The sequence below is a fragment of the Paraphaeosphaeria sporulosa genome, assembly GCF_001642045.1.
Source record: "Paraphaeosphaeria sporulosa strain AP3s5-JAC2a unplaced genomic scaffold CC84scaffold_6, whole genome shotgun sequence".
In the NCBI taxonomy this organism is placed as follows: domain Eukaryota; kingdom Fungi; phylum Ascomycota; class Dothideomycetes; order Pleosporales; family Didymosphaeriaceae; genus Paraphaeosphaeria; species Paraphaeosphaeria sporulosa.
In genome coordinates, this window is record NW_017253365.1 from 2,322,678 (window position 1) to 2,350,453 (window position 27,776).

A 27,776-nucleotide genomic window follows, 5' to 3' on the forward strand; every position below is an offset into this window, starting at 1 on the left:
GAGCCAGGGAAAGTACGAAGAGGCGGAGGCGATGCATCAACGAGCACTGGAAGGATATGAGAAGGTGCTTGGGCGAGAGCATCCCGACACGCTCACCAGCGTATACCACCTCGCTCATCTCCTTACCCATCGGCATCGTATCAGCGAGTCCTTGTTATTGTACCAGAGGGCATGCGCTGGATACTCCGCTGCTCTTGGGAACAATCACCCTACCACACGGGCTTGTCTTAAACAATATTCTAAATTAAGCGGGTGAAAAGAACATGAAAGCCTTACATTTCATCCTCCGTCATTGACTCGGGAGACAGCGATATCCACCCGGAAAGTATCAAGGTTATCACGTGGGCTGGCAAAGCTAGGCATTCAGCGCAAGGTCTCTTAACTACTTAATCTTAGTGTCTTCTGTAATTAAAAAGATCACGTTACAGCAGCGATCTTTCGAATGTGTCCAATTCGGCTGAGTCATGTTGTGAACTAAGCAGCGTATTCAGCATGGATACAATAAAAATAACATTTAAGAAACCCTTACCTCTCCCCTAGGTCGGAGGAACTCTCGGATTCACAGCATGCAGCACAGAATCCCATTCAAGTAGTAGCAATGTAGGCCTACTCAATTAGTTTTTCCTATTAGTCCTCCAAAGCCGAAGGAAACCTAATCAATCGTGGCTGAACCAGGGTGGAAAACTGAAATAGCATATGAGGGCGTTAACAAATCGGACGATAGCAATACCAACCCTGCAGCGATCCTCGCTACAAACTGGCCTATGAGTAGTTGTACGACTATAGTGCAGTATTTTGTTAATTACGAGCATACATATGCGCTTTACCATGATCGTCAACGTCTATATGAGGACAGTGTCTGGTTACGCTGTGTGTCTCGACGTCGTGCAGGACCTTATATGGCGTTATCTACAATGTGTAAATATATGCTCTTACCACTTTGCCTCAGCTGGCGACACGGGTCTCCTTGCTTATGTTTACGAATGACTGTGAACACGAGATCACGTGCTATACAAGAGCAGTAGCCGATCCGAGTAAATTCTACAACAGGAAGTACTTCTTTGCTATGCCGCATGAAGGGGCTTGCCTGTTGAGGTCATTCCCTCACTAAAAGGTATGGTCATTGCGTGCTTCCTTTGTCCTCGGAAATAGCAGTCTTTGCTCGGTGTGCCCGACGCTCGATATCCTTTGTTGGCGCTGTTTTCCCTTGTACTTTCCGCCATTCTTTGTACAGATTACTTCAATTTATCCTTATACAATAACGATTCTCTCAGCCGCTAGTATCGTAGAATACAGACCACATATGCTCAGTCGTTCCACTCGGCCATTCATTCGCGTTCTCGTTTTCACGTTTCCCTCTCCACCGCTGACACTGCACCACTAAAATGACAACACGCATCCTCTTCACCCCGCGAAAGCTGCGACTCGACACCCTCTCCGTCCCGTCCAGTCCCCTTCACCGCCGCTCGCAGAACCAGCTCGACACCCCCTCCGTCCGGCACCACTCCGGCAAGCGCATAACTTCCATCATCCCGTGCACCTGCTCAGACCCGTCTATTCTCAACCAGCCAGGGAAGCCCTGCCTTGTTGCAATCCTGTCCCCCTCACCCGAATCGCTCTTCCGCCGCTCAAAGCGATATGGCCTCGTTAGTCCCTTGAGAAGCCGTAACAGCAGTGCTTCTCTGTCTCTCGAATCGGTGAAAGATGATGTAGAAGAGGAGGCAATGGACGTCCAAGATGCGCTCTCGTTCCAGTACTACCTAGCTCCCATCAGCACCGACAGCGCGGATCACTACACCGACGCTTCGTGGGTCGCGTTCGATATGCGAGGTGCGCATGAGCGGGCTGAGACGGAGGAGATGTTGTTGGGCGACTTTTACCTGCCGTTTGTGGATAAGGATGATTTTAATTATTATCCTGAGAGGAGTCCGAGGCCGCTAGGTGATGTGAGTATGGAGGAGAATCTGGTGCTGAAGGATAGGCTGGAGGAGGTGAAGAGTGAGAAGTTGGTTGAGAAGGTTCAGGAGGTTAAGGTGGTGGAGAAGGCGAGGCGGAAGTCTAGACTTAAGGAGATGATGACCAGGCTGGCGAAGAATTTGAGCTGTAAGCAGTAGTGCTGTGATGGTTGGCCAAGACTCTTTCTTGTTCTTGCGTTGGCTTTGTGGTGGCAATGCTTCATTTGGAACGATGCATTGAAGCGCATTACATCAGCACAGATTTTAGACGTCGATAGACTTTATCTGGTGTAGCAATAATTCCATACTCAGCGAATTTTCTTAGGATGGTAACAATACCTGCAATTAATTCATCGATCGAATACAGATTTGCAATCTACTCATGCGCATTGTATTACAATGTTTCTATTTTCACTCTCCTTATGTCATATACACAACGTATAACAATTTGCCCTGTAGTTATGACTTCAATTCCTTCACCCCACCCAATTGTATTCCAACAAGTATATAATTCTTCCTCAAGCTCGCGTGACCTACTCTACCAAGTCCTCAAATAAGGTAAAATTCAACCAATGGTGCCCGAATACCCAAATGAGCAATATGTTCGTCCTACTAACGTAGGTCTCCCAGGGGACGAGTTCACCTTGAGGAAGGAAAGGCTTAACTCAAGGCTTCATCATACACACCTTGAAGATGTGTATGCGCGCAATAGTCTGGGGATGCAGGGTCCGGTGAGGTGTGGGCAGCTTGATCCGTGGGGGCCGAATCCAGATCTGCCTTATAGGAAGCCAATGGATACAGCTGATACAGGTAAGCTACCGACCAGAAATTGTGCTGAACGTACGTTGCAGGAGTCGCAGATTGCCAATGTTACTCGGAGGGCTTTGGGGCACAGCTGGTATCCTACAGACCATCTTGGTGACAGTTTGGAGGACTATGCCGTGCCACGCGTTTCGAGCAATTGGCATGATGTTCCGCAGCGGAAAGATCCGATCCCTGATAAGTACTTGCAGGAGTACAATCAGCTTTTCTACGGAGACGGAGGATTTTTAAGGCAGCAGGAAGACCCGATCCCTGACAAGTACCTGCAGGAGTTCAATGGGTTATGGTACGAGGATGACGAAGATAATGACGCTGACCAGCTGTTGGCTGATCTGACTCCAAATGAATATGCGCCGTGGCGCACTCATCTACCGCTACGCCCAATGTATGGTCCAGATATTGATTTCCGCACTTCAACCCACTATAGGGACAAAACGGAGATGACGAACTGGACTAGTGCTTCGTACACAGCCAGCGTGGCTCATCAAGAAGTAGTCGAGCCAGAGCCTCTCGATCAAACCGAGCCCGAAAGCTTTGTCCGCTGGAGTGATTCCACGCTGGCTCATCAGGGAGTCCTCCAGCCAAAGCCCATGGTTCGCCCCAAGCCCCAAAGCTTTTTCGATTGGAGTGATTCTTCAAGTCAAGATAAAAGCCGAAAGAAGAAGCACTCGCGGGCCTCGATTCATTGGAAGCGTCTGACGAAGGGCTTTCGACACAGCCATCGGGCGTAGAAAGTGTTTTCTGTTGGTGTTTGAAGATACTACCGTTAGCATCGCTGCAATAAGTTTATCCTATTCTGCTTGAGCGAAGGGCGAGAGAGTGGTAGAATGAATGTTGAACTGGAAAGTCAGCATCGCGGTGAGTGGTCAAGTTGCGTCTTCACCTCGTGTCTGACGTTATGTATGAGTTTAGAAAAGGTATTTAAAGTGACTGAATGCGATGAGAATCGTTGCGAGCTGTTTCGTGTACTCTGATTCGAACAAGCAACTGGAATACACGTGCAGTCTCGTTTTTTTAAGGCACACGTCGATCGTTGATCGTTGTGTAAGCCGTTGAACATAGCGGGAAATCTTAAAAAACGCTGCGCACCTCGAAGCGTGCACGCACAATGTGCGAAGACCCCGAGTGCCTTAATGATGCATTCTAACTGGTATATAATGGATTCCAGAGCTTGTCGGGTGAGAAAAGCCAACAGTCCAGCCTTCCTGAAAGGCCGCAAGTCTTCCCAAAGGTCTTTCACTCACTCACGTGAAGTCGCAAAACTCACTTCAACTTCACTGCAGGCATCGATTCTAAGCAAGATTTCGACCATGGGTTTTCCGCGCAACTTCAGAGAGCACAGCCGCAACGTTTCCGCCCCGGCAAAAGCGCCCAACATGCCGCTGCGACACGGCAAACGCCCATCGGTCGTCGATGGCAAGGTCTTGGAGCCTGAGTGGGACCGGGTACCTCAGACATACGGTTCTTTCAACCAAGACACCTTAGCACGTATCTCGCAAGTGCAAGCAGAGCACGCTCGTACTGCGCGCCCGACTACACAACTGCCCCATTCCCAAAGACCTCCGCCAGAGAACCCACCCCAGAGCTCTTGTCTGAACTACAGCGCCTGCATGGACTCCGCGTCTCCTCGACAACCATTCAAACGTTATTACAGCAGCGCTCTTTCCGATGAAGACAGAACCGCTTTGGCCGTTGGCGAACTCAATCACAATCTGCGCGGATGGACGGGTGACAAGCTGGTCCAGTACCATGTTTCGCGGATTGAGTTGGTTCCGTACAGTGAAGAGCGACAGGAGATTATCGCAGAAATTCTCGATGAGAAGCGTGGCGGTGAGCGCTTCGTGCTCCAGTCTGCGCGCCAGGCGAAGCGGTTTGTAAGTTCGCCCTTGAGTAAGCTGCAAACGTTCAAGGAAGTGAAGACTCACAACGAGCAGATGCAAGTCGAAGCATCCCGATCTATGGTAGACCTTCGCGCTGCAAATACATCCAGCTTGTTGCTTTCACCGATCTCTCCAATCTCTCCCGTATCGCCGCCATCGTCGACATCGCAAGAGGGTTTCCCGTTCCCCGTGTTGGAGACCCAGAACATCCGCCAAAGCACTCATAGTGGCGCCAGCAGCAATGGCGACCACTTCTCGAGGCAATCGGTTAGCAGCTCCATGATGCAATTCCCGCACACGTCGGATTCCTCCCGAGACTCGAGTCACAATCGTGGTCACGCGCCAGATCGCCGTCCGCTGGTCAGGAGGGCAGACCGGAACACCAGCCGTTTCCGCAGCTCTATGGCATTGGAAGCGATTCATTACGTTGTAAATGCCGATATTACCTTCGACACGTTCCTCGCTCCGCATGCTTCGGGTAAGGGCGAGACGCACTGTGACTCTGTTCACATCAAGAAAGAAGTACAGCCGCGCAATTTCTCGCGCCGACTGAGTAAGATGCCATCGATGCCACAGTTGAAGAAGCGTGCATCGTAGGCTTTCAAATTTGGATAGAAGAAGAAATGAACTTAAAAAAAGGGGCGCGATACCCAAGCGATGTAGAATTAAGGGTAGACTAATATATACGTCAAAGCAGTGTGCGTGGCCTAGCATTCGAGTTTAGACTTGAACCGCGCGATGCAAAAGAAAAAAGGGCAAGCTGTCTTATAAAGATAGTACTATAATGTTGCCCACAAGCTACACCGTGGTCCGGTGATGATCTGTGAAGGACTGTCGGAACGCTGTGAGATTATGTAGTCCAGTCTGAGCTCTCATGCGCTAATGTAACTGGTAAGCCTAATATCGAAGAACGCTAGGTAATCCATACGGAGCTTATATGACAGCCTGCTACATGCAGCCGGCTTGTAATTCTAACTTTTCTCTACTTACATTATTTACATGTGAAGTTCAACACGACTTGTCTCAAGTTAGCGCAATCTTTCCGTCCGAGATTGACAGTCCAAGAGTCTCGAATACTTACGACTCACTGGTTCCACGAGTAGCGGGTTTACCCAACAGCGCAAGGCTGAGCTTCTGGCTAGGTATGGAGTACATTCTCTGCGCTTCGCTGTTCAAAATCAATCTCTGCTCAATGGCCAACACCGAAGTTTCCAGCGCCCAAGCGCATAATCCTGATGAGTCGCCGATAGAATGGCGAGCACTTGACATCGACCAAGTGGACGAAGATCGCATCCTCGATAGATTGGGGCCCTGGACCCAGTGCCCACAAGTCTCGTCCAGTTTCCCATCCAGAACCTAAAAGAGGTGGCAGTACTATCGTGGCGATGCGATGATGATCTCAAATCGAAAGGATCGATGAACATCGCTTGCGCAGTCCACCAAGCCAAGCGCATGAGTATCAATTCCCTTTTTCTCGATGTTATTTCCATCGACCAGAACCTACCACCAGGCGATCTTATACATCGCGTCCTCACGTTTGCAGAGCTATACGTATCGGTTCCTGTCATTGCAGCCTACGACATATCTACCAAAACACGTTAGAAGCACTCATACGTCCGTGGATCGCATTCGAAGTTCACAAATGTAGATATAGCCCCGGAGCGATCACAAACGTCGGCCAAAACGATAATGGCGGAACAATGGAGCCATATGACTCCCGTGACAAGGTATTTGGCTACCGTGACATGCTCCTTCCTGCTCTTGATGGGACTTCAGCAAGAAAAATATGGCCACCCATCTATCAAGTTTTCGTCCTCCCATTCTGTTTAGTCGTAAACAGTAGCATCCCCAATAGAGTTCTCCTGTTGCCACTCAAGGTGCAAGGCGGGTGCCAGGTCTGCATCGCCACTGGTATCCTCAAGAGAGACGAGTGGGATGGTATCGACCGCTGGGGCATCCTAGACATTAACGATGAGCATTCGTTACACCGAAATGTAACGCAAAGGGAATTCTGTTGCTATATATACCCCGGGCCGAATGCAACACAACAGCCTGGAGTGCTTCGACCTCGTAACATTGAGCATCACTCACTTCTGGAACATCGAACCCATTAAGCTCTTTATGTAGAGACAGTGCCAGTGCACGATCCACCTCTTCTTGAGACGTCATGTTGCAGCCTTGTGGGCAATCGAGCCGACTGGGTCAACGACACTGCTGTGCAGCGTTCAGATGTGGTGCAGTGTGCAAACGAGTGTATTGTGTTCTTAACAAATATGCGAGGTGAAGTGAGACAGGCGCGCAGGGCACGGACGTTATCACTGGAGGTGAGTCGCGCCTGCCTGCGACTTCTAGCACTAGCCCGATCTGGACGTACCGGTGAAGGCACAGCAAACAACCCGCACTACGTATACTGCTCGGTAGTATCTTGATGTTCCCGAGCGGTATAAGAGAATTATTTAATTATCATCAACAATGTTGGTCTCTGACTGCGCAGAAACCTTGAAGGTTTACCTCACTTACCTTGAAGCCAGCTTCACGATACTGGTCATCCGGTCTGGTTTGGCGAATCTAGCTGGCGATCTGTTGCCTCTATAATGGTTCAGTCAAACACCACCCCGAAGTTTCGAGCCGAGGCAAACATACCATTCGATCTGAGTAGGCTATCAGTTACATGTCTCAGTATGTGACGAGCTCGATGAGCGCGAACTTTCTACGTTTCCTGCTGATCACGCCCATAATGTCGATTTAGCACATCGAAATCTGCTCGCTCGTGTTCTCTTTTTCAGTGCAGCCGAATAATGTCACCCAAGGACCTCTAAGCTACGTGTGTACTCAATATTATCATTCAACATTATACACGAATCTAAGTATTCCCCGTCCCATCGAAGCTCTTTCGTCCCGATTCCAAAGGGGCAACATCCAACAACAGCAAACAAGGGGTATCGTGTATCGAAAGTAAATGTCGCCTAGATGAAGTGGTGCCGAAGCACAGGCGAGCAGTTCATCGTTCTTGCTCGCGTCAGAATCCGAATGTTCGTTACTTGCGGAGCTCGCACCTTCTCCCACCATGTCCCGTCCGAGCCTTCATCAGTCCGGGTCTCGCAATGAGATGTCGCGCCAGCGCAACTTTCTAGCCAGTCCATTCACACGTGCTTCTCTTCTGCGGAACGGCGGACCAGACCCTTGCCAGGCCGCGTTTTATTTTCTCTTTGACCGCGCACAAGTTCATTCTTTGGCAGAAACCATCTACTTGCTTATCTTCTTCCACAGGCAGGCGTCACACATTCCCTGGCTCCTGTTTACCACTTTGTGCTCCAGCCCATCTTTCTCCTTACAAGGCATGTCCAGCCTATTGCTCTCCGATACTTTGCAGAGACGTAACATAGTCTTTGTCCCGGGCTGCGGCAACGGTTTCCAGCACCCACATGAGTAGAGCGTGTAATGAATTTCGCACATGTGTAGGGGGATCCAGGTTGACTTTTGCACGTGCAGAGAATTGGTGGAACGTAGTCGTTGCGCAGATCCTAACTTAACGGGCTGTCGAGGGAATGAGGTTTGTGTATATGGAGTGACGATGCTGATCAGGCCGATCAATCGTTTGAGCGTGGAATTCTGCGATGTCGATTTTCCCAGACGAAGGTTTTTGCGCATTGGTCCAAGGAGCCAGAATCTAGGACGATAGCAGGATTCGTAACAGCACGCCCCAGGTTAGGAATCAAACTCGAAATCAGCGTAAGAAGGAAAGGAAGTGGACAGGACAGGACAGGACCCGCCATTCCCGCTGCCCTGGCCCAAAGCCTTTGATTAAATTGCGTCGCGTACCGCTGAAAAAGCAACGAGCCCGACGGGCGTCCCAGGGCACGCTCGCGCTCAACACACGACGGACTCACCGCCGATAACAACAAAAAATGCCACAATCCAGCGCCAGGAACGCAGATCCCCGCAAACGATGTAGCACGAGCCCTGCGTCGTCCAGGCGCAGGGGAGATGCGGCGTCCCCTTACTGTTGCGCCGGACGCGTTTCGCTCTCGCGACTCTATCGCGACCTAGCCTAGGATGCGATGCCTTTAGCTCGGCAGTCGCAGCTTTCTCTCAAAAGGAAAGAATGCCCCAGGGACGCAGGACGCGGGGAAGCTGTGTGGTGTAGCCGGGCGCAAGGTCACTGGCGGGGGAACATGCGGGATACGAGCGCCATGGCCTCACGTTGTACTTTTTCCGCCGCGGCCTCGACGGTGGTGTGAAGATCGAGCCATCGCTTGCCGCGATGCCCTTCACTTCTTGCACCAACGTACGTCTGCCCCGTGTTGGCTTGGACTCGTTACGTAGGACGTGATCGGCTCCACGATGCCTACATTCGAACGCGAATGCGTACCCGAACGTCCCTGTAAAAGCTAATGCCTTTCGACCCAATAGCGCGCTTCAGGACTGCACCTCGGGACGAGCCGAACTGGAACTTGTTTCATGACCTGGACTTGTTTTCGATTTGTTCTGATCATGCATGTGCAATCGATCGTGCCCGGGAATCTGGGTCGGACTAGTCTTTTCCAGTCCTCTCGCAGACCTGCAGTGTACCACAAGGTCCAGCCTCGATGCTCAAAGTCATGCGGTGCGACAACAACAGCAACAGCGATGGTCACAGAAGATGCACGCCAGCGGTGCGTGTCACCGGTGGCTCGGTAAGAAACGAAGTACGAGATTGGGAGGAAGCGCCGGAATGTCGAACTGGGGATGGCGCGCAAAAAGCAATTGCCCACGAGGCAGCTGTAGGAGCCGGCTTGAGTCAGGAGCCCGCATGCATGGATGGACACGAGTGCGGCCCGTGAACAAAAAGGTATGGCGCGTTCGTGCGTATCAGATGGATGGATATATCGGGACCCCGGACAAGATTCTTTAGTCCAGATCCGTCGTCTGGATGCATCCGAACCTACTAGGTTTTTAGCATGTAAAGTTCATCGAGCTCAAAAAGAAAGTTACACCTGACGCTCGAAGACAAGGGCATACCACCGACTGTGCCCTACTTCCAACAACCATAACGAATCGATAATCCAAGTCGAACCTTGCTCCTACAACATGTTCAACAGGGACAGCGGCAAGGATTACCGGCCGCGTGGTATGTGCGCATGATAATTTGCAAAGCCGCTGTTACCGAGCATTAAGATGCTGATTTATAGAAATTTCGATACCTAGGATCTATCCGATTATACATGGATGTCCCGCCTCATACACGTTGTGAGGATCCAGGATCCAGGGTCTGGCGAAATGTACATGGATTATGTCGCTTCATATAGCATCCGAGATCTCATAAGCCAGGTTCGTCCTTGCTGAGCTGCCGATCTTTTATTGGCCTCTAACATTGATAACATACTGAAGCGCGATTAAGGGTCATGTCGGACGCCCCAGACACGCGATGCTGGGTTCTCGCACCTCTCGTCAAGGTGTTGCTTTTCCACGGCGTTACCTGGCCAGCACATGCGAGCGAGTCGAGATACCGTAGAGTTTTGCATTGCCCGGTTGAGCTATCAAGAAGCGACCTAAGGGATAATGCAGTTTGCATCCTAAGAGCCGGTCCATTCTTAATATACATCATCTGATCTCAGTAGCTCAGCCGGACAATGCAAAAATCTATGGTAGGAAGATGGAATATCCATTCTTGTAAATGATTAGGTTAGGAAACATGGAGCGGGAAAGGTCAGTGAGCCCAAGAGATACGTCCCCAAATCACGTCTATGCCACCTTTTCGCTTATTCTTTGGGGCCTATGATGTCGACGATATGGAAAGCGAGAAAGAAGCAAAAGTTCGTGGATGAGTGGAGCATGGACTCAAATTTGGTACCCAGTAAGCTTTCCGTCCAACCGCGTTTAACGCAAAGCTGGCCATGCCACGCACATCACAGCCAAAACAAGAGCATCTGCGTACATCTCAGAACTCTGGTATTAATCTATCATAAACGACCGTTACACACTCATTATCATCACCCACTTCCCACGCTCACGTCCTCTTTCCGAACACCTTGTCAAAGTTGACAAGCGTGAGCCTAAACCTTACGTTATCATTCTTGTACACCCGCTCCACGGCCTGCTTGCACCCCTCCTCGCTAATATCAATTGTCTCGACCCAGCTCTTGATATTCTGCTTCGACGCAAGCTCAAACATCTCCTCCATCTCAGGCCTGTTTCCGATGTGGCTAGCGCCCATGTAGCACCCGTTGGGCGCAAACGCTTTCGCGTCGAGCGGCTGCAGCTTGTTGTCCGGGAACCCAACCATGTGGAAGGTGCCGTTGACCTTGAGCGTGCTGAAGTAGTCGGGCAGGTTGAACTTGTCGGTGGCGTCGGCGCAGTTGAGGATAATGTCGAACTGAAAGGCGTACGGCTCGAACCACTTGTCCTTGTTGGAGGAGATGAATTCCTTTGCGCCGAGCTTGAGCGCGTCGTCCTTCTTTGAGTCCGAGTGCGAGATCACGTAGGTCTCTGCGCCGAGGGCGACGGACCAGAGGACACCGAAGTGGCCGAGCCCGCCCAGGCCTACGATGGCAACCTTCTTGCCCTTGCCGGTGCCTAACCGCTTGAGGGGGGAGAATGTGGTGAGGCCGGCGCACAGCATTGGTGCGGCGATGGAGGTCTCGAGGTTTTCGGGGATTTTGAAGGTGAAATACTCGTGGGCGCGGATGTGGCTGGAGTAGCCGCCCTGTGCGATGGTGCCATCAGGGTGGGGCGCGCCGTATGTGTCGATGGCGTTGGGGCAGTAGTTCTCCTGGTCGGCTTTGCAGTTGTTGCAGGTGAGGTCCGCGCCGATCTGGGCGCCGACACCTGCGCGGTCGCCAACCTTGAGGTTCTTGACCTTGGAGCCGACCTTGACGACCTTGCCAATGACCTCGTGGCCTACGCACAGCGGGAGCGGGATCTCCTCTCCCCAGCCTCCGGTGATGGTGTGAACATCGGACGCGCAAACACCGCACGCCTCAATGGCGATGTCGACGTCGTAGTCCTCAAACTTCTTGAGGGGAAGCTCTTTCCGTGTGAAGTTGCTCCAGTTTCCGTTCTTAATGTCAGTGACGGCGAAAGCGTCGGTCGTCTCCGGGTAGGGCATCGTGGCAATTTATAGGGGTATCAATAAGTTGGGAATTACTTTAGAGTTGATGTCGTAAAGGAGCAAGCAGGTATGTCGAAAACCTGTCAATTGAGAGGGCAGGGCAGCTTTATCAATAGTTTTCCAGTCGTCGTTCACTAGTTGCCAGCGAACATTCTCTACTAGCAGCAGTATTACCAGTGAGGTCATCGCCGATGACAATCGGGTCCAGTCCCACTGTCAACCTAGTTTTGCTGTGTGTGATTGGCGCACTTGAGCCGCTGGCTTCTTTGAAACCCGATCGTGGATCTTCGTCACTGTAGCGTCAACGACTTGGGAACATCATTGACGACGTGTCTCTCTTATTTCGTATCAACGAGTCTGGACCCTCGAGGGTAACGAATTAATTCCATCACTTGGTGTAGACCAATCAGTGGTATTTCATTTGGTGATCCAGTCATAGCTGGATAAAATCTTCAGATCTTCTTTGAACCCCACACGTTCAGAGCCGACGTCATGGCGCAGTGTTCCGAAGCTGTTCCGACTTCCGAGAGCATGTGCCTTGGCAACGCTGAGTTTGACACCCAGACATGCGTCTTGTCAGCATCCACGACCGCCGCGAAAACACGTGCTGACCTGTTGTTGATGCTGCAAGCCACATTACAGACCGAACTGACTTCAATGCCTCTACCCTGTAGCTCAAGTAAGCCCGGACGCATGCTGCTCCGGCCAATGACGACCCTGCAGTGAATGCCTGATCTGCACTGGAGATAGAGTTACACTGAGAAGTGCAACAATACATCGCGATTTAAAAATCCATGACCTGGGGTATGGGCCATTTGCGTGCGAGGAGTGCCATCGACTTCTTCACGCGGGCACCTAGGTAGTATTTACCCCGCCTTGCGGGGTAGCTGTTGGATCGTCGGCCGGTGCTGCCCGTTTAGGTTACCCGCGAGAGCTGCGGGCTTCCTTTACCAGGTGCTCCTGTGTCGCGATTGTGCAATCGCGTACGCGCAAGGCTTGTGCTTTCCTCTTGAGCTGTTGAGGACAGATTTACAGAGCGAGAGCTTTAAATCGGCAACGGCTCGCGGCGTGGTAAGGGAACATCTCGAGAACCAGCGCGCTTCAACTCCATCTTTGGCCCTTCCCCACCTCCCCTCCGATCCAGGCAATTCAACAAGGATGGCGGCGACCAGTGGTGCAACCATGAAGGCAGTGCGCTTCCATGGCCAGCATGACCTGCGATACGAGGATATTGCAGTCCCTACTTTGAAGCAGGGCCAGGTGAAGATCAAGCCCGCGTGGGTTGGAATCTGCGGCAGCGGTAAGTCTTATCTTTTTCGTCAGTGAAAACGCACTCATAGATCACCATAGACCTACATGAGTATCTCGGCGGACCCGGGTTATGTCCCACAACCCCACACCCAATAACCGGCGAAACTGTTCCCTTAACGTTCGGTCACGAGTTCAGCGGGACGATTGAAGAGGTTGGTGAAGGCGTGGATGACTGGGTAGTGGGCGACCGCGTCTCAGTTCAACCGATCATCTACGATGGGACTTGTGGCGCTTGCCAGGATAATTTGCACAACTGCTGTTGGAGCAACGGATTCATTGGTCTTAGCGGTACACGATCGACCGGATATCGACCATTGAAGCGTGGCTAATACTCCTAGGGTGGGGCGGAGGACTCTCTGAGCACATTGTAGTCCCGACGTCTGCCTTGTATCGGCTTCCCAAAAACGTCCCATTGCAAATAGGAGGTAAGCTGTTTCGAATTTTGGTACTGTACGGGCTAACATGCTCAGCGCTGGTGGAGCCGCTTTCGGTCGGGTGGCATGCTGTCAAGGCTAGTCCGTTCAAGAAGGGCGACGCGGTCTTGATTCTAGGAAGTGGACCGATTGGTATCGCTGTGATGCTGGCGCTTCAAGCAAAAGGTGCAGATAAGATTATCATCTCTGAGGTCAGCCGCAAGCGACAAGAATATGCGAAGAACTTTGGTGCGCATCACATCCTCGACCCAACGAAGGACGACGTTGTCAAGAGGTGCCGAGAGCTTTGCGACGGCCAGGGGGTCGACGTGGTGTTCGATTGCGCTGGTGTCCAAGTCGCGCTGGACGCAGCCATAGAAGCCACGCGAGCTCGTGGAACAATCGTCAACGTCGCCATCTGGGAGAAGCCCTGTACGATCACACCGAATCTCTTTACATTCAAGGAACGACGATACATGGGTGTTGCGACCTTCCAAGTTGGTGATTTCCAAGAAGTCATCGTAAGTACTGTTTTCCAGATCGCCGAAGAGAAATTGCAGCCGCCCATCGATGGTCGAACTGTGCGTGCGATTCAGAGGAAACGCGTGTCTCGATGTAGTAAGTTGCCTGCAGCTAATGGTTGGTAGGATGCCATTTCCGCTGGCAGCATGAAGCCCGAGCGGATGATCACGGGCCGAATCGAATTGGACGAAGTCGAGGAGAAGGGGTTCAAAACTTTGATCAACGACAAAGACAACCAGGTCAAGATACTGGTCAAAGTAGGAGGCGACGATTAAGAGGATACAGCAGAGAGCACCTTGCTGTCGGATGACCGCAAATTACGTGCTAGGCGCACACTGACAGGACTGGGGCCAGGACTGGATTAGATTGGGCTCATTCCTTCGTCGACTTAGCGACACAATCGGTAGCATGATTCGGGCGATACCCAAGACGTCTCTTTCGAGCCCTGCTGTATTCTCATCATTGGATGGTGACGTGGGTGTATGCAACGTAGACGCTAGTGACCTTGAAGCCTCGCAGCCGTCTTGATTCCGATGACTGTCGGGGATGCAGGGACAGCATGTGCCGTCCGCCCGCGTGCGGCAACCGGTTTTGGATCTCGAGTGGCAGGTGTTGAGCAAAATTAGCGGTGGCTTTGCGATCGAGGCTTGAGCTCGATGTGACGAAATCCCTGCATTAGTGGGCCTTCTAGGCCGTTGCTACGCCAAGCAGGGTGAAATACGAGTGGTCTGGTGCGTCGGAAGAAAAACTTGGTGTGGCTGCGCAGGGGCTCTAGCGAATCGTGGGTTGCGGTGGAGCGAACAGGATCGGCGGCGAATGACGTCGGTCGTGTACAGAACCAGCGACGTTGTGTCACGTCGATCGTCCATCTGGGCAACCAGGCAAGGACGAGGCTGCTGCGTCATCGCGGACGCAAACCCACATATATTGCCCTCGCGATGCGACACCTGCAGCATTTCATCTCAGATACCGCAACGAACATCCTAGCACTTCCTTCCTCTTTGCACACCCTCTTCTCTCCTCTTTCGACCACCACTCAAAATGGCTCTCGGCGGTGCGGCTCTCAAGCTGTTCCAAACCATCCTTTATGCCATCGAATTCTGCTGTGCGGCCATAATACTTGGCATCTACAGTTACTTCCTTGCGACCCTCGCTGACCGCGACCTCACTATCTACACATGGGCCAAGGCTGTTGAGGGCATGTCAGGCGCTGCAGTCCTGTACACTATCTTCGCTGTCCTCCTTACATGCTTCTTGGGCGGAAAGTCATTCTTCGCCCTGATCGCCATCCTCCTCGACCTCGCATTCTGCGGCGCCTTCATTGCCATCGCCGTCCTCACCCGCGATGGTGCGCACAGCTGCAGCGGCTTCGTCAGGACCCCGCTTGGAGATGGTCAGTCCAACGACAAGCAGGGCTTCGACGACTCCAACGGCAAGCAGCAGTACACATACGCTGTGTCGCTAGGCACCGCCTGCAGACTCAATACTGCCTGTTTTGCGGTCGCCATTGCTGGAGCGTAAGTTACATTTTCACCGTGTGAAAATTCTTGCTAACGATCGCAGTCTCCTCTTCCTCATCTCTGCTCTTGTCCAGATCGCTCTTGCGCGCCACCACAAGAAGGAAAAGCGCTTCGGTCCCAGCCCCGCCAACAACTACACCAGCGGTCGCGGCCGTGGTGGCTTCTTCGGCCGCCGTAAGAACAAGACCACTGGCCTCCGCGACCCTGAAGTTGCTGCTGGTACTGGTACCCTCGCCGCTGGGCCTGCCCATGATGTTCGTCCCTCGCACGATACCGCCTACACTGGCTCGACTGTCGCTGGAGCCGGACCCTATGAGCACAACAAGCCTCTCACTGGTGGATACCACACCGCTCCTGTTACCTACCCGAACCATACCCCTGCCCCTGCAACCAACTACTAGAAGTAGGATCCTTGGTGCTATTGGAATGTCTCGTTGAGTATAGCCATACAAGTGGCTTGGATAGCCATATGAGTGGCTCGGATCTTTTCCTTCTAATGAATGATTATTGATAGCGTTTGATACCAGAACACGAAGCACGAGATTGGAACAGTGCTTGCTGGGGACTACTACTTACTGTATGATACGAGTTATGAACCTAATACTTAATATTGAGATTACACAGCCTATTCCACAGATCATATCGTGACGCTGAATGATCGCATTTTCTGATTGAGTTTTGTCAGAATCCATAATTAAACCGAGGGTATATTGCAACCGCCCAAACGCCATGTGTGCCAGGGCTACGTTGCGGTCCCAGTCTTAACCCTCGACTGATGCCCACATCAACCAAAGCGGCCACCTCAGGCACAAGCTGTCTCCTCTATGCCTTCACCTTCCCCTTTCCCTTCGCACCCGCTCCCGCTCCAGCGCCACTCGGTCTTCTCCTCTTCTTAGGATGTTCCTCCACCCGCCCTTCGGCCGCCCTCATGCGATCCAACTCCCTCTTCAACGTCTCTTCCAGCGCCTCGTTTCGCCTCGTCAACAGCATGACATCGTCGACATTGATAACTTTCCTCCCGGCATGCTTTGAGAACAACTCGAGGTCTTTGGCCGAGTTCTCGATCTGGGTGTAGACGAGCTCAGTCAAAGCGCCGATGAACTGCGGCGTCGCATTGAAGTCCTCTGCCCCTTCGTTGTCGACGAACTGCCCGATTGAGTACCAGAGCGCGGATTGGAGCCGCTGGGGTGCATTAGCGCAAGTTCCTGGAGATGTAGATTTCGGTGGGCATAATCACCTCCTTGCGATCCCCCGCATCGTCGTTTGAAGCCATTGCCGCAGTGTTGACGAGCGCTTGGGCGATGATGTGGGGGTGAGCGCGACGCGTGAGGGACGCGCCGGCCCGATGAAAAGCCGATTGGTGAATGCTTTTGTGGTTGACTTGACCGCCCAGGGTTCTGCCGTTGAGACCTGGACCCGCCGCGCGATTTTGGGACTGCGAGTTGTTTTGGCTCGACACCCAGGTTCGATTTTTCAAGGCGCATAGCGGAGATACATAAGAGCGCTGCGCGCACCACCGTGCCTGCCTGAACTATACAGAGAAGCGACGACACACCCCGCCTAGTTCAGTCCACGACCCGTCACCACCGCTCCATACATTGGCGTGCTGTCTTTCAGGAGCAGCACAAGAAGCTCTTCACACATTTCCTGGCCCTGAACGGTCGCCGCCACACGCACATCCTCACTCTCATCCCCAGATCGCAATGGAGAACGTACAGGAATTTTTCGATAGCCGCTTCCGTAACTTCATGGCCTCGTTCTCGCGCCTGAAGCCCGAAGGCTGGATTCGCCTCATATGGATCGTGGGCGCCTACATGCTCCTTCGGCCCTACCTCATGAAACTCGGCGCCCGCGCGCAGGAGCGGCAACACGAGAAAGAATCGGCAGAAGCGGCTGATACCGGCGCAGAGCTGCACCCCAACGACTTGCGAGGAGGCAAGAAGGTTGCGATACCGGGTGTCGACAGCGACGATGAGGAAGAGAAGTCCGAGGCCAAGCCAGGACAGTGGGGCAAGAAGGCGCGTGTCAGGCAGAGGAAGCTCATCAGGGAGACGCTAGAGAAGGAGGAGAAGCGTCTGCAGGATGAGCAGGAGCAGGAGGACCTAAAGGATATCGCTGATTTGCTGGAGGACTGAGCTCACACCAGGATGAGCGACCTGGGTGGCGACTTCCGCGTGGTTGCTGTCACAAGCTGTGCGAGTTGGTTACGCAACGCTCCCTGGATTGCATGCCCCTCTGATCGACGCTGACCTGCAGTGCGCATGAGCGTCTCGGGTACCTGCATTCCTGTGTTTCTGAAGCACCCGCCAGGTATGTGGCGTATGCTGGCTGAGCAACCGACATGAGATGGCGAGAAACAGTGCGTATGAGAGCGACACTCAAGCAGAACAATCACTATCAACAAGTTTCAAATCCCTTTGCCCATGTACCTCATCCAACTCTTTCCAACTTTCCCCTTTTTCTTTTCTCTTTTCTCGTTTCATGATCTCAAAGTCACGTTTTCCCCTCCCAGCTTTTTTTTCCCTCACTCGTCAACGTCCCCACCCTTGGAATTCAACGCGTACACAGGCTAACCAACCCGCTCATTCCCTCCCCTTGCTGCACCCCTTAAAACCTACCCACGACCATGACCCAGCCAAGCCCGCAACCGTCCACGGTTCCTCCACGGCACCATGCCTCGACACATGTCTCTCCGCACACTATGTGCGCTGCCGCTTCTCCTCCCGGGCGCACTCGCCCACATGCAGATGCAAGAGCCCTCGCCCCTCCGCGACCCGCACTCAAACCGCACCGCAGAGCCAAAAGACTATAACATCCTCACCCCGCTCCACCCTGACGGCAGCGACTTCGCTTGCAAAGGATACCAATGGAACACCCCGCTCACTGCGGTGGCTCAGTATCAAGCCGGCAGAACGTACCCGCTCCGGCTTATGGGCGGCGCCACGCACGGCGGTGGCAGCTGCCAGATCAGCTTGTCATGCGACTACACACATTTCAATGTGATCAAAAGCATGGAAGGGAATTGTCCGATCAACAAGGAGTACGAGTTCACGATTCCAGACGATGTGCCAACAGCAGAAAAGTGTCTACTAGCATGGACGTGGTGTGTTCTACACCTATCAGCGGAGTAATGGTATATAAAGAAATGCTAATGCTGGACCCAGGTTTAACAAAATCGGTAATAGAGAAATGTATATGAACTGTGCAGTTGTCGACCTCATCGGCGCTGGTAGCTCCTCATCCTCCCGCCAGCGCGCCTCCACGAAAGTCTCCAGCGGGGCAGTAGCGCAGGCCGCTCTATCACGATACCCAGACCTATACGTCGCGAATCTGAAAGGCGTGAACGATTGCGTGACGAAAGAGACGGTTGATGTGGTGTTCGACAATCCCGGATCAGACGTCATATATGGCGACGGGCTCAGCGCGTCGTCTTCAAGAATCATGCGGAGGAAGGGATCGTGTTCTGGCGTTGGGAGGACAGCGGCGGGGTCTTCGAGCTCCGACTCAAGTAATTTTGGGGCGTCTGCTGGGTCCTCGAGTTCTAGCGACTCCGGGTCTTCGTCCTCTTCGAGTGGCACTTCGGCTGGCAACGACGGGATGTGGCATCCTGACCATAGCAATTCTGGGTCGTGGTCTTCTTCGGGTAGTTCTGGGTCATCTTCTTCGTCTGGAAACTCAGGATCTTCGGCGTCTTCGGGCAGCTCTACAGGCGGCGACGATGGTTTGTGGCATCCCGAGAAGTACGGCGGTTGGGCATCGTCTGGAAACTCAGGATCTTCAGCGTCTTCGAGTAGCTCTACAGGCGGCGACGATGGTATGTGGCATCCCGAGAAGTACGGCGGTTGGGCATCTTCAGGAAAGTCTGGATCATCGTCTTCTGGCGGCTCCGCGGGAGGTAACGATGGACAGTGGCATCCCGACGTGGGTTCTTCAAGTGGTGGCAGTGCACAGTCGCACCCTATGGCCATGAACTCTCCCTCATCTTCAGCGGAGGGCAGCAGTAATGCCGGGAAGTCGTCTAGCAGCAAATCCGGTTCATCATCCGCGCCCCACAAAGCACCAATGACACAGATCGAGAAAGAGCTTGCTGCATACCTCAAAAGCATCGGCGAGGACGACGATACATCCAGCGTTTCCCCCAGCGAAAGAGAAGACATCCCCAGCCCAAGAAAGGGCAAGCATTCCACACACGCGGGCGCGCAACGCATCAGCGCTGGCGAGCTTTTCCAATACAGCCCTGATCAGGGCTCCGATCCCAGTTTCAGGACGCAGCAAATCCACTCTCGCGAGCCGCCGGATAACGAAGAGCCAACTGGTGCTCCAAATGCGCCTGACTACGACTTCATTAACCACCAGGCTGAGGCTTCCTCCGACGATGATTGGCACCATTCAAGCCGTCCCAAGGATCACACCAAGACGCCCTCGTTCGAGGTGGAAGAGTCTTCCAGCGATGCTGCCAACAGGGAGAACTATGGCGACTATGATGATAGCGATGAACTTCCCGAGTTTCTCAAGGATCTCATTGGCGATTTCGATGACGAAGAGTACACCCCTGATGACGAGAGCGATGAGTTCGGCGGGCTTTATGATCGGCAGAAGGTGAAGGAGAAGAAGCACAGCTCTTCGAAGTCGAAGAAGGCGAAGCACAGCAAGACAAAGACCAGTAAGTGCATGACTGCAATTGATTTGGACTGACTACTGACTGGGTATTTTCTATTCAGGTGAAAATGCCGAGAGCACTGCAGTCCCGGAGTTCGAGGCATCCACAGCGGAAGATGCCGCAACGCCCACAGCCGACTTCGAATCTTCTAGTGCCGAGGACGCTGCTGCTACACCGACGAAGCTGATATCTCTATTTGACCTCATTGGTAAAGGCGATACGGCTGTTCCAGCCAACGGGTCCCGGTCGGTTCCTTCTTTCCCAGATGTTACCGCCTCTCCTACCGAGACGGAGCTTCCGACGGAGCTGCTTGCTCTGTTTTCGACAGTCTCCTCCAGCTCCACTACAGAGTCTGCCGGTCTTCCTACCGAGACCATCATCTCTCTCGACGAGCCGTCTGTTGGGGTACCGTTCACTCCCGCGGAACCCCTTCCCACAGAGGCTGCTCCTCATCCAGCTGCCCCCAGCGTTGCCGCACCCGGCGGTGCATGCACGCCAGGATCTTTCCTCTGCAACGGCGAGAAGCAATTCTGGGTATGTGGCCAATTTGGCGGCGATGCATGGACATACGGTGCGCTCCGCGATGTCTCCGAGGGCCTGGCCTGCAGAGACGGAAAAATCGACCGCCGCTCTCTTGACCGTCGGTCCGTAAGAAAAAGAGCTTTCGGATGGTACATCGGTCAAGACGATAGCAGCTGGGGCTCAGACGACGAAGACGAAAGCCCCCTTGACCCCATCATCGGCGCGATAGACACCCTCATCAGGACTGTACCAAAAGTGGCCACAGATAAGAAGAAGACACAGAGTGGTTATGTTCCTGGCCACAAGAACACCGACGACTGGTTCCAGCCGTATAAGCTCCTCAAGCGCAAACTCGGCTGGTGGATCTCCAGCTCTAACCCCAGCAATGAGGTCCCGTCCAACCCGCTCGTCACCATCACCGACAAGCTTAAGAAGCTCGAGTCCACGCTCGACTGGACTATCGAAGACCTAACTGCCTCAAAGGGCAAGAACAAGTCAAAGTCGAAGAAGCGCAGCTCCGGCTGGTGGCTCTCCTTCGGTGGCGACGACAGCAACAACAATGACAAGGGCTACTCGTCCTCCAACAAAGACAAGAGCGATACCGACCGCGACCCACTCGACGACATCCTCTGGCAAATCGACGATCTCTCCTCCAAATTCGAGAAACTAAGGAGCCTCTGCGGCTCCGACTCTAAATGGAAGCGTGGCTGGGGCTTCTTCGGACAATATGGCAAAGACGACATGAACAAGGAAGTCGCCAAAGGCCAGCTGGGCGACCCCTTCGAGCCCATCTTGTCGAAGCTGAAGGGCTACATCCGGCTTGTGCGGGGCCTGCTGCCGGGCGACAAAGGCAAGCCGCATGGAATTGGGTACGCGCACAGCCGGCCCAAGTTTCCCTGGGATAAGAAGGGATGGGCGGCTAGGAGGCAGATTGAAGCAGGGGAGGCGGGCGAAGGTGTGAGTGACCCGGGGGACTTTGGGGATTTCTTGGGCGATGGGGTGTTTGAGGATGTCAGTGACGAGGATGATGAGGGCGAGGACGAGCGTTCTGATGGGCTGCCGAGTGGGTCGTCTGAGGGTCCGGAAGATGGACCGCCTGAATCTGCGAATGGCGAGAGGCGCCCCAAACGGCCAAGTTCTCCGAAGAGGCCGAATCGTCCAGGGAATTCCTTCGCTACTATTCCTGAAGATTTTGACGACAAAGAGGACGATAATGATGGGCCGCTCGGCCGGGACGGAGAGAAGAGCTCCCCGAAAGCGGGAAATAAGACTTCAGGTAAGCCTCTCCCCTCAAACGTCGGTAAAGCCGCAGCTTTGGGACTGGGTAATGTTGTGGGTGCTGTGTCCGCTTCCCATGGGATTTCTCTTGTTCCTGGTGGCGATAGTATTAACGATGATGCAGCGGCCTCGCGCCCCTCGCAAGCTGCCGAGGATGAGGATGACTCTCCCAGTAGGTCCCACTTTGGAGTCAATCGATGGACGTCAGGCTAACAATCTCTCAGCCCCGTTTTCCGAGGACGAAGACTCAGAACGTTCCGTTCCCATTGACGATGACGATGAAGAAGAGGAAAGTGATGAGCCCGTCAAGCCCGCCTTCGATTCCAACATCTCCAAAGCGCCCAATCCCTTTGCTCCGGGCGGTGACTTCGCGCGCCCGGGCGACGCCCCAGACGGCTCTCCCCCAGAGGACTCCGACTTCTCAGACTCCGTCTCTTTCCCAGAAGATGATGAAGAGGACACTTCCTCAGACGCGCCCGACGACGTCGATTTTGCCTTCGACGATTTCTCCGCCAAGAAGCGGAAGTTGAGCAAGCGCCAGGACTACGGCGACGACGTGCAGGTCCCCGACTTCCAGTACAGCGACGGCGGCGACGGCGGCAATGGTATTGATGGCGTCGAAGATGCTGTCCAGGCGCTATTTGGGAAACATCAAGACGACGTCACGGCGGGGCCTGAGGACTCGAATGATGGTGATGCACCAGAGCAGCCGGCCCCGAAGTCAAGTGCGAAGACGCCTGCGAAGGCGGCTGCTACGGAGACAAAAGATGCGGTCAAGGACACTTCGGCCAAGGACACTTCTGAAAATGCGGAAGGTGACGCTCGGGATTCGGGCGACGAGAAAACTGGGGACGAGGCTAGCGACGACGATGCAACTGAGGAACAAGACACGAATGACGATGACGACGCCGACGAGGAAGAAGAAGATGACAGTTCGGATAATTCTACAGCGCGCAAGCTAAAACGAGACGATCATGTTGTACTCCCTGCTGGATTCAATTTCAGCGACGGGAGCAACGGCGGCGACGGTGTAGACGGAGATCCCGTTGCGCTGTTCGGGAACGAACCATCGGACTACGAGAAGAAATGGGGCGTTGCTCCTGAAGTGGAGAAGCAGCCACAGCCAGCTACTACGCCGCTGACCAAGCGAGATGATCCTATTCCTGATGGGTTTACCTTCAGCGACGGATCGAACGGCGGTGACGGCGTTGACGAGGATCCGCTCACAATCTTTGGCATCGAGCCATCCGACTACGAGTCCAGATGGGGAGTCTCCGACGAAGCTGAGAAGCAGTCATCCATCACACCGTTGACAAGGCGCGACGACCCCGTGCCCGCTGGCTTTAGATTTAGTGATGGTTCGAATGGTGGTGATGGCGTCGAGGAAGATGCTACCACTCTTTTTGGGGCCGAACCGTCTGATTACGAAGCCAAGTGGGGTGTCTCTGACAAGGTCGAGAAGCAGACTCAAGAGCAGCAACTCCAGCAGCAGCGAGAGTCATCGTCAAACCCTCACCTTTCAGATTCAGCATCGACTGAGAACCCTGATCTTCTAGAGATATTGCATGTTCCAGAGTTACCATTAGCTGAGGACCTTCCCCTTCCGGACCTTTTGTCAGATGAGAAGCCACCACTCCCACTTCCCGTGTCGAAGAAGAAGTTGAGGATTCTCTCCCCAGGCGGCCTGAAGCACCTTACCCAGCCAAGTCGCTTGGAGCTCAATAGTCCCGAAAGATATGACTGGGGCGAGAAGCGAAAGCGGCAGGCGGCTCCAGCACCAGCTACTGCTCCTCAACCTGCTGCAGGTCAAGCTCCTGCTCAGGCTCCTGCTGCAAACCCAGCGCCTCAGCAGGTAGCTCCGAATGATATTGTGCCTCTGGTCCCAAACACGCAAGCACCGGCGGATTTCACCTTCAGCAATGGCAATAATGGTGGAGACGGTGTCGATGACGACGTTATTGCTATTTTTGGCGACGAGCCCGCGGACTACGCACAGAAATGGAGCGTCGACGACAAGGCGGCACAGAACGAGTCTACTCAAATCGTAGATGATGTCAACACGACTTCGGCAACAGCACCAGTCGCTGCGACTAAGCAAGCTGCTTCACCCAAGCAGGTGGCCGACAGACAGGGAGTTCCTGTTCCGATGGGCAAGGCTAAAGCCTTCGACATCCGTCCCCGCCCAGCTGGTGCATCTGAGTCTACCCCCTCTCCGTCTGCGGTTCTCCCGGGCGTGAACGGCGTCATCAAAATGACTCCCCCGGGCCCTACAGACCACAAGGCAGGGCCTACACCCACAGGCTTAGGTTCCCCCGGTCCCAGCAGTCGTGGCTCTCGACCTGCGGCCGAGCTGAGCACCGCCCCGGTAGACATCCACGACAACCCCGACGCACCCGTATTTCTCCCGGACGAAGTCAAGGATTCAGAAACACCGGCAGATTTCCCTGAAGACCCTCTTCCCACTTCTCCTCCATCCAAGGGCAAGAAGGCCAAGAAGGATAAGTCAAGGCCCTCCGAAGAAGACGCAAGTACACCCGGCACCGGCTCCAGCGACACCCTCGAAGAATCAGCGCCCAGCCCCGTAAAAGGCAAGATCCACCCCACTGCCGATATCGTTCTTGTCGACCCTCTCCCTAGCTTCCCACCCTCCGTAAAGGCCAAGGCCAAACCTGCCCCCGGCTTTTTCGATTCCATCGACGGCAACTTCGACCCACTGGAGGATTCCAACGCCGTCCCTGAGGCTCCTCCGGAGGCCGAAGCCATCACCGGACCCATCGGCAAGGTACGCCCGCATGGTAAATCCGTGCCGAGTGCGCGCCCCAAGCCCAGCGGTCTCGATGTTACCGCCGATCCAAGTATACTGGACAAAGATGGTGGACCGGACGGCTTCACGCCGCTGCAGAATCAGCCTGGTGTTAGGCCGTCTGTCGCGATCCCTAAGATCAACGCCACGGAGGTCGTGTCGGAGGAACATGTGCCTGATATCTCGGTGGCGGGGCCGACGCCGAGTTTAGAGAGTTTGGGGCCGGACGAAGGTGAGAATGAGGATGAGGACGAAGAAAGTCCTGCGGAAGATGAGAGCGGGGAAGATGAACAGGGTGAGGACAGCGAGCCCACATCCGCCGACGACGGAGAGGGAGATAAAGACTCCGGCGACAGCAAGCTCGACGAAGAAGAAACGCTCCCCCTAACGCAAACCTTCATCGTCATCGCCTCCCCCGTTTCGGCGCCTCTGAACACCTCCGAATCCTCAAACACTACACCCCCCTTGTCCACCCCCACAACCACGCCCTCCGCTCCCTGGCGCGACGGCATCTTCCCTCATCACTTCCCCATCCCCGCCGACGCCGCCCCCACCTCCTCCTCAGACCTCGAATCCATCCTCCCGCTCATCCTGGGGCCCGGCCCCGTCGTTCCCCCAGGTGTGACGCTGCATTGGCCTGGGCCGTGGAATTTGCATCACCTGCCGCCCTCGCATTCCTCTTCTATCTCTCTGACTTCGGTATCACAACTGCCGGAGGATACGCTGGGAACTCTGCCAACAGGGTTGCCCACGACCGCGCCGCCGGTGTCGCAGGTGCCCAGTGTGGAGGAAAGTAGCGTGCCGAGTACGCTGGTGAGCGTTACCATTACAGGTTTGCCGTTGCCGGATGATCAGTTGGGAAGCCTGCCGACAGGTTTGCCGGGCGTGACTGGGAGTTGGCCGCCGCCGCTGCCCACGCTGAGGAGAGTCAGGAGAGGACATGCGGGGAGGTTGTAAGTGGATGCGGAGAAAAGAAAGGTGGTAAGACTCGATGATGAATGAAAATCTTGAACTGCATGAAGTGCGTGGGAAGGACTGGTCTTTTATTTGGGCGTTTGTACTTAGTTCGATTTGTAGTTGGCCATTGCATGTGTTCTGAATGGAGTTATCGGAGGGTAGAATTTTCGAGTATCTCGATTAAGGGTGTGTTTTGATGATTTGCGGCTTGTGCTATGCAGCGCGGCGATCTGAATTGTCTGGAGGTAGTACGGTGTGTGCCTACTCGCCCCTTAGCAACCTGATCTGCTCTGCTCTGCTCCCAGTGTCAGTAAGAGCTTCCACACTGACGTCCACACCTCTCTTCCTGCTGTAGATCTCCGCGAGCTGCACAGCAGCCATCAGAACTCCCCTGCAACTCCACCACGCCACATCATCCTTTTCCATACCCTCAACCCAAAAGACCTCCCAAGCACTTCTCCCTCGGCCCCTCTTCATCATACTTGATCGGCATCTTCGCCACCTCTCCACTCGGTATCCTAACTCTCTCCTCCCCACTCTCCAGGATCTCCTAGATATTCCTACACAGCAAGTCCAGCATCGTCGGCGCAACCTCTTGCCCAACAATCCCCTCCACGTACGTAAAGTCAACCGAGAACACCCCCTCTCACCGGTCTCGTCCAAATCCACACATCTGCAACATCGTGCGGCGGACTGGATCCCATCATCTCGCTCTCCCTACTCGCGCTTAGTACCTCCCCGAAGAACTGCTTCCCGAAGTTGGTATGCTGGCGAATGGAGCTGAAGCGCGTGGCTTCCGGCCACGCAGTGCAGCGCTCGATGATGGAACGCATGCTGTAGTTTTCGTGCGGCATGCTCGCGACATGCTGGTTTTGGATGAAGCGTAAGAGATCGGCGTTTGTCCAGGTATGTTGCAAGGGCACGCGCACGGTGAGAATGTTCAGGCTGGGCTCGACAACGTCGTGAATGGCGGAGAGGGAGCCGATGCGCCCTGATATCACCTGGCCGAAGACGGTATCTGGTGTGTATGCGAGGGAGGAGAGGACGAGGGCCCAGGCGGCTTTTACGGTGGTGGCGAAGGTGGTGCCTGCGGTGGTGTGGGGGGTGGGTGAGACGGTGCGATTAAGTATGCGGTTGACATGTGCGAGTCTTTGAGTAGCGTGGTCTAGTATGCGTCGGATTGGCGGGAGTCTTGTGTGCGGATACTGTAGATGAAGGTGGAGTAGGTTTGCTGCTCGAGAGTGTGGTGCCTTTGTAGGCGGCTTTGATAACTTGTAGGATGCTAGGCAGACTTATGCGATCGTACTGGGCGTGTGAAAGTCGGAGGACCAAGCGGTGGCTATTCTCGCTTTGCTTGACGAGAATGAATCGTATGATGTGGTCTTCGAGGCTAACTGGACGTTTCATGTCTCATTCGGTCAAAGGACGAGGCATGCCCTCGTCATTGCAATCCTTCTCTTCGCAACGAACATACTCCGCTTCGTACTTTTCGAGCACCACTTACATCAGCCGCTGGTTCCGGACGACGAAGACGGTCCGCAGAATCGGGTGGCGCCAATTACCGACTGATATGCGTTCTTGAGCTTTTTCGTATCCAGACCTGCATCGAATCGTATTGCGAAGTACTTCATGTATCTTCAAATCCAAAGGTGACCAGCAGCCAAAGTCCACTATTGATAGTCCGTTGCCTCGAGCACATCCCGGATATCTTTGGTCGGCTGAGATGTCTCTTCCGCAATCTGTCCCAGTGCAGCCAGCGGCATCGAATCGACCAAGATAAACATTGTCGGGACCATGTATGCAGGTAACGTGTCAGTGATACTGCTTGTCAGAGCAATCAGCTCCGAGTGCACATACCATCCGCTCTGACCTAGAAAGCCAGAGTACATCGTCGAGCAGGTGGTCGCAATATAGTTCACGGACGAAGGAGGGTATAGCGATGATGCTGAGAGTTGTCGTTAGTGTTGTTGTTGGTGGGGGGATGCTTTTTTGGCCGCTGATGCAGTGGCGGGGTCAGGGAGCTAGTTGAGCATGCTAGAGAGG

General features: G+C 53.9%; 10 protein-coding genes across 10 annotated transcripts in view; 6 read left to right on the plus strand and 4 right to left on the minus strand.

Moving 5' to 3' along the window:
- The window catches only part of CC84DRAFT_1148396 (kinesin light chain 1), a gene marked incomplete at its 3' end in the record, with an annotated part of 4,673 nt that extends 4,417 nt beyond the window's left edge, over positions 1–256 (plus strand). The window contains exon 3 of the mRNA XM_018176634.1: positions 54–256. Within this exon, the coding sequence (XP_018035537.1) occupies positions 54–256 (203 nt within the window). The remainder of the gene's footprint in view (positions 1–53) is intronic.
- Positions 257–4,087: 3,831 nt separating this feature from the next.
- CC84DRAFT_1247950 (uncharacterized protein) lies at positions 4,088–5,254 on the plus strand (the record flags this gene model as incomplete). The annotated part of the gene is made up of 1 exon (XM_018184244.1): positions 4,088–5,254. The coding sequence occupies one exon, from the start codon at positions 4,088–4,090 to the stop codon at positions 5,252–5,254; it is 1,167 nt and encodes a 388-aa protein (XP_018035538.1).
- A 5,305-nt stretch (positions 5,255–10,559) lies between these two features.
- Positions 10,560–11,991, minus strand: CC84DRAFT_831538 (NADP-dependent alcohol dehydrogenase C). Its single transcript, XM_018187564.1, has one exon. It carries the CDS (start codon positions 11,742–11,744, stop codon positions 10,647–10,649), a length of 1,098 nt encoding a protein of 365 aa, XP_018035539.1. The 5' UTR covers positions 11,745–11,991; the 3' UTR covers positions 10,560–10,646.
- Positions 11,992–12,929: 938 nt separating this feature from the next.
- CC84DRAFT_1122226 (sorbitol dehydrogenase) lies at positions 12,930–14,353 on the plus strand (the record flags this gene model as incomplete). Its single annotated transcript, XM_018175628.1, has 5 exons — positions 12,930–13,047; positions 13,098–13,346; positions 13,397–13,483; positions 13,529–13,992; positions 14,119–14,353. The coding sequence occupies 5 exons, from the start codon at positions 12,930–12,932 to the stop codon at positions 14,266–14,268; spliced, it is 1,068 nt and encodes a 355-aa protein (XP_018035540.1). The 3' UTR covers positions 14,269–14,353.
- A 511-nt stretch (positions 14,354–14,864) lies between these two features.
- Positions 14,865–16,077, plus strand: CC84DRAFT_1122228 (uncharacterized protein). Its single transcript, XM_018175629.1, has 2 exons — positions 14,865–15,510; positions 15,557–16,077. Exons 1-2 carry the CDS (start codon positions 15,035–15,037, stop codon positions 15,912–15,914), a joined length of 834 nt encoding a protein of 277 aa, XP_018035541.1. The 5' UTR covers positions 14,865–15,034; the 3' UTR covers positions 15,915–16,077.
- A 345-nt stretch (positions 16,078–16,422) lies between these two features.
- CC84DRAFT_1062314 (uncharacterized protein) lies at positions 16,423–16,710 on the minus strand (the record flags this gene model as incomplete). Its single annotated transcript, XM_018173597.1, has 1 exon — positions 16,423–16,710. A coding segment is annotated over one exon (288 nt), but the record flags the coding sequence as incomplete, so codon positions are not given.
- Positions 16,711–17,001: 291 nt separating this feature from the next.
- CC84DRAFT_831766 (DUF1531-domain-containing protein) lies at positions 17,002–17,751 on the plus strand. The gene has a single exon (XM_018187565.1). The coding sequence runs from the start codon at positions 17,217–17,219 to the stop codon at positions 17,646–17,648; it is 432 nt and encodes a 143-aa protein (XP_018035543.1). The 5' UTR covers positions 17,002–17,216; the 3' UTR covers positions 17,649–17,751.
- Positions 17,752–18,197: 446 nt separating this feature from the next.
- On the plus strand, positions 18,198–18,936 carry CC84DRAFT_1148414 (uncharacterized protein; the record flags this gene model as incomplete). Its single annotated transcript, XM_018176635.1, has 2 exons — positions 18,198–18,616; positions 18,678–18,936. Coding segments are annotated over 2 exons (678 nt in total), but the record flags the coding sequence as incomplete, so codon positions are not given.
- A 7,423-nt stretch (positions 18,937–26,359) lies between these two features.
- On the minus strand, positions 26,360–27,140 carry CC84DRAFT_1218555 (uncharacterized protein; the record flags this gene model as incomplete). The annotated part of the gene is made up of 2 exons (XM_018183010.1): positions 26,360–26,820; positions 26,873–27,140. 2 exons carry the CDS (start codon positions 27,138–27,140, stop codon positions 26,360–26,362), a joined length of 729 nt encoding a protein of 242 aa, XP_018035545.1.
- CC84DRAFT_1165505 (uncharacterized protein) lies at positions 27,072–27,692 on the minus strand. The gene has a single exon (XM_018178726.1). It carries the CDS (start codon positions 27,620–27,622, stop codon positions 27,404–27,406), a length of 219 nt encoding a protein of 72 aa, XP_018035546.1. The 5' UTR covers positions 27,623–27,692; the 3' UTR covers positions 27,072–27,403.
- Positions 27,693–27,776: the final 84 nt, after the last annotated feature.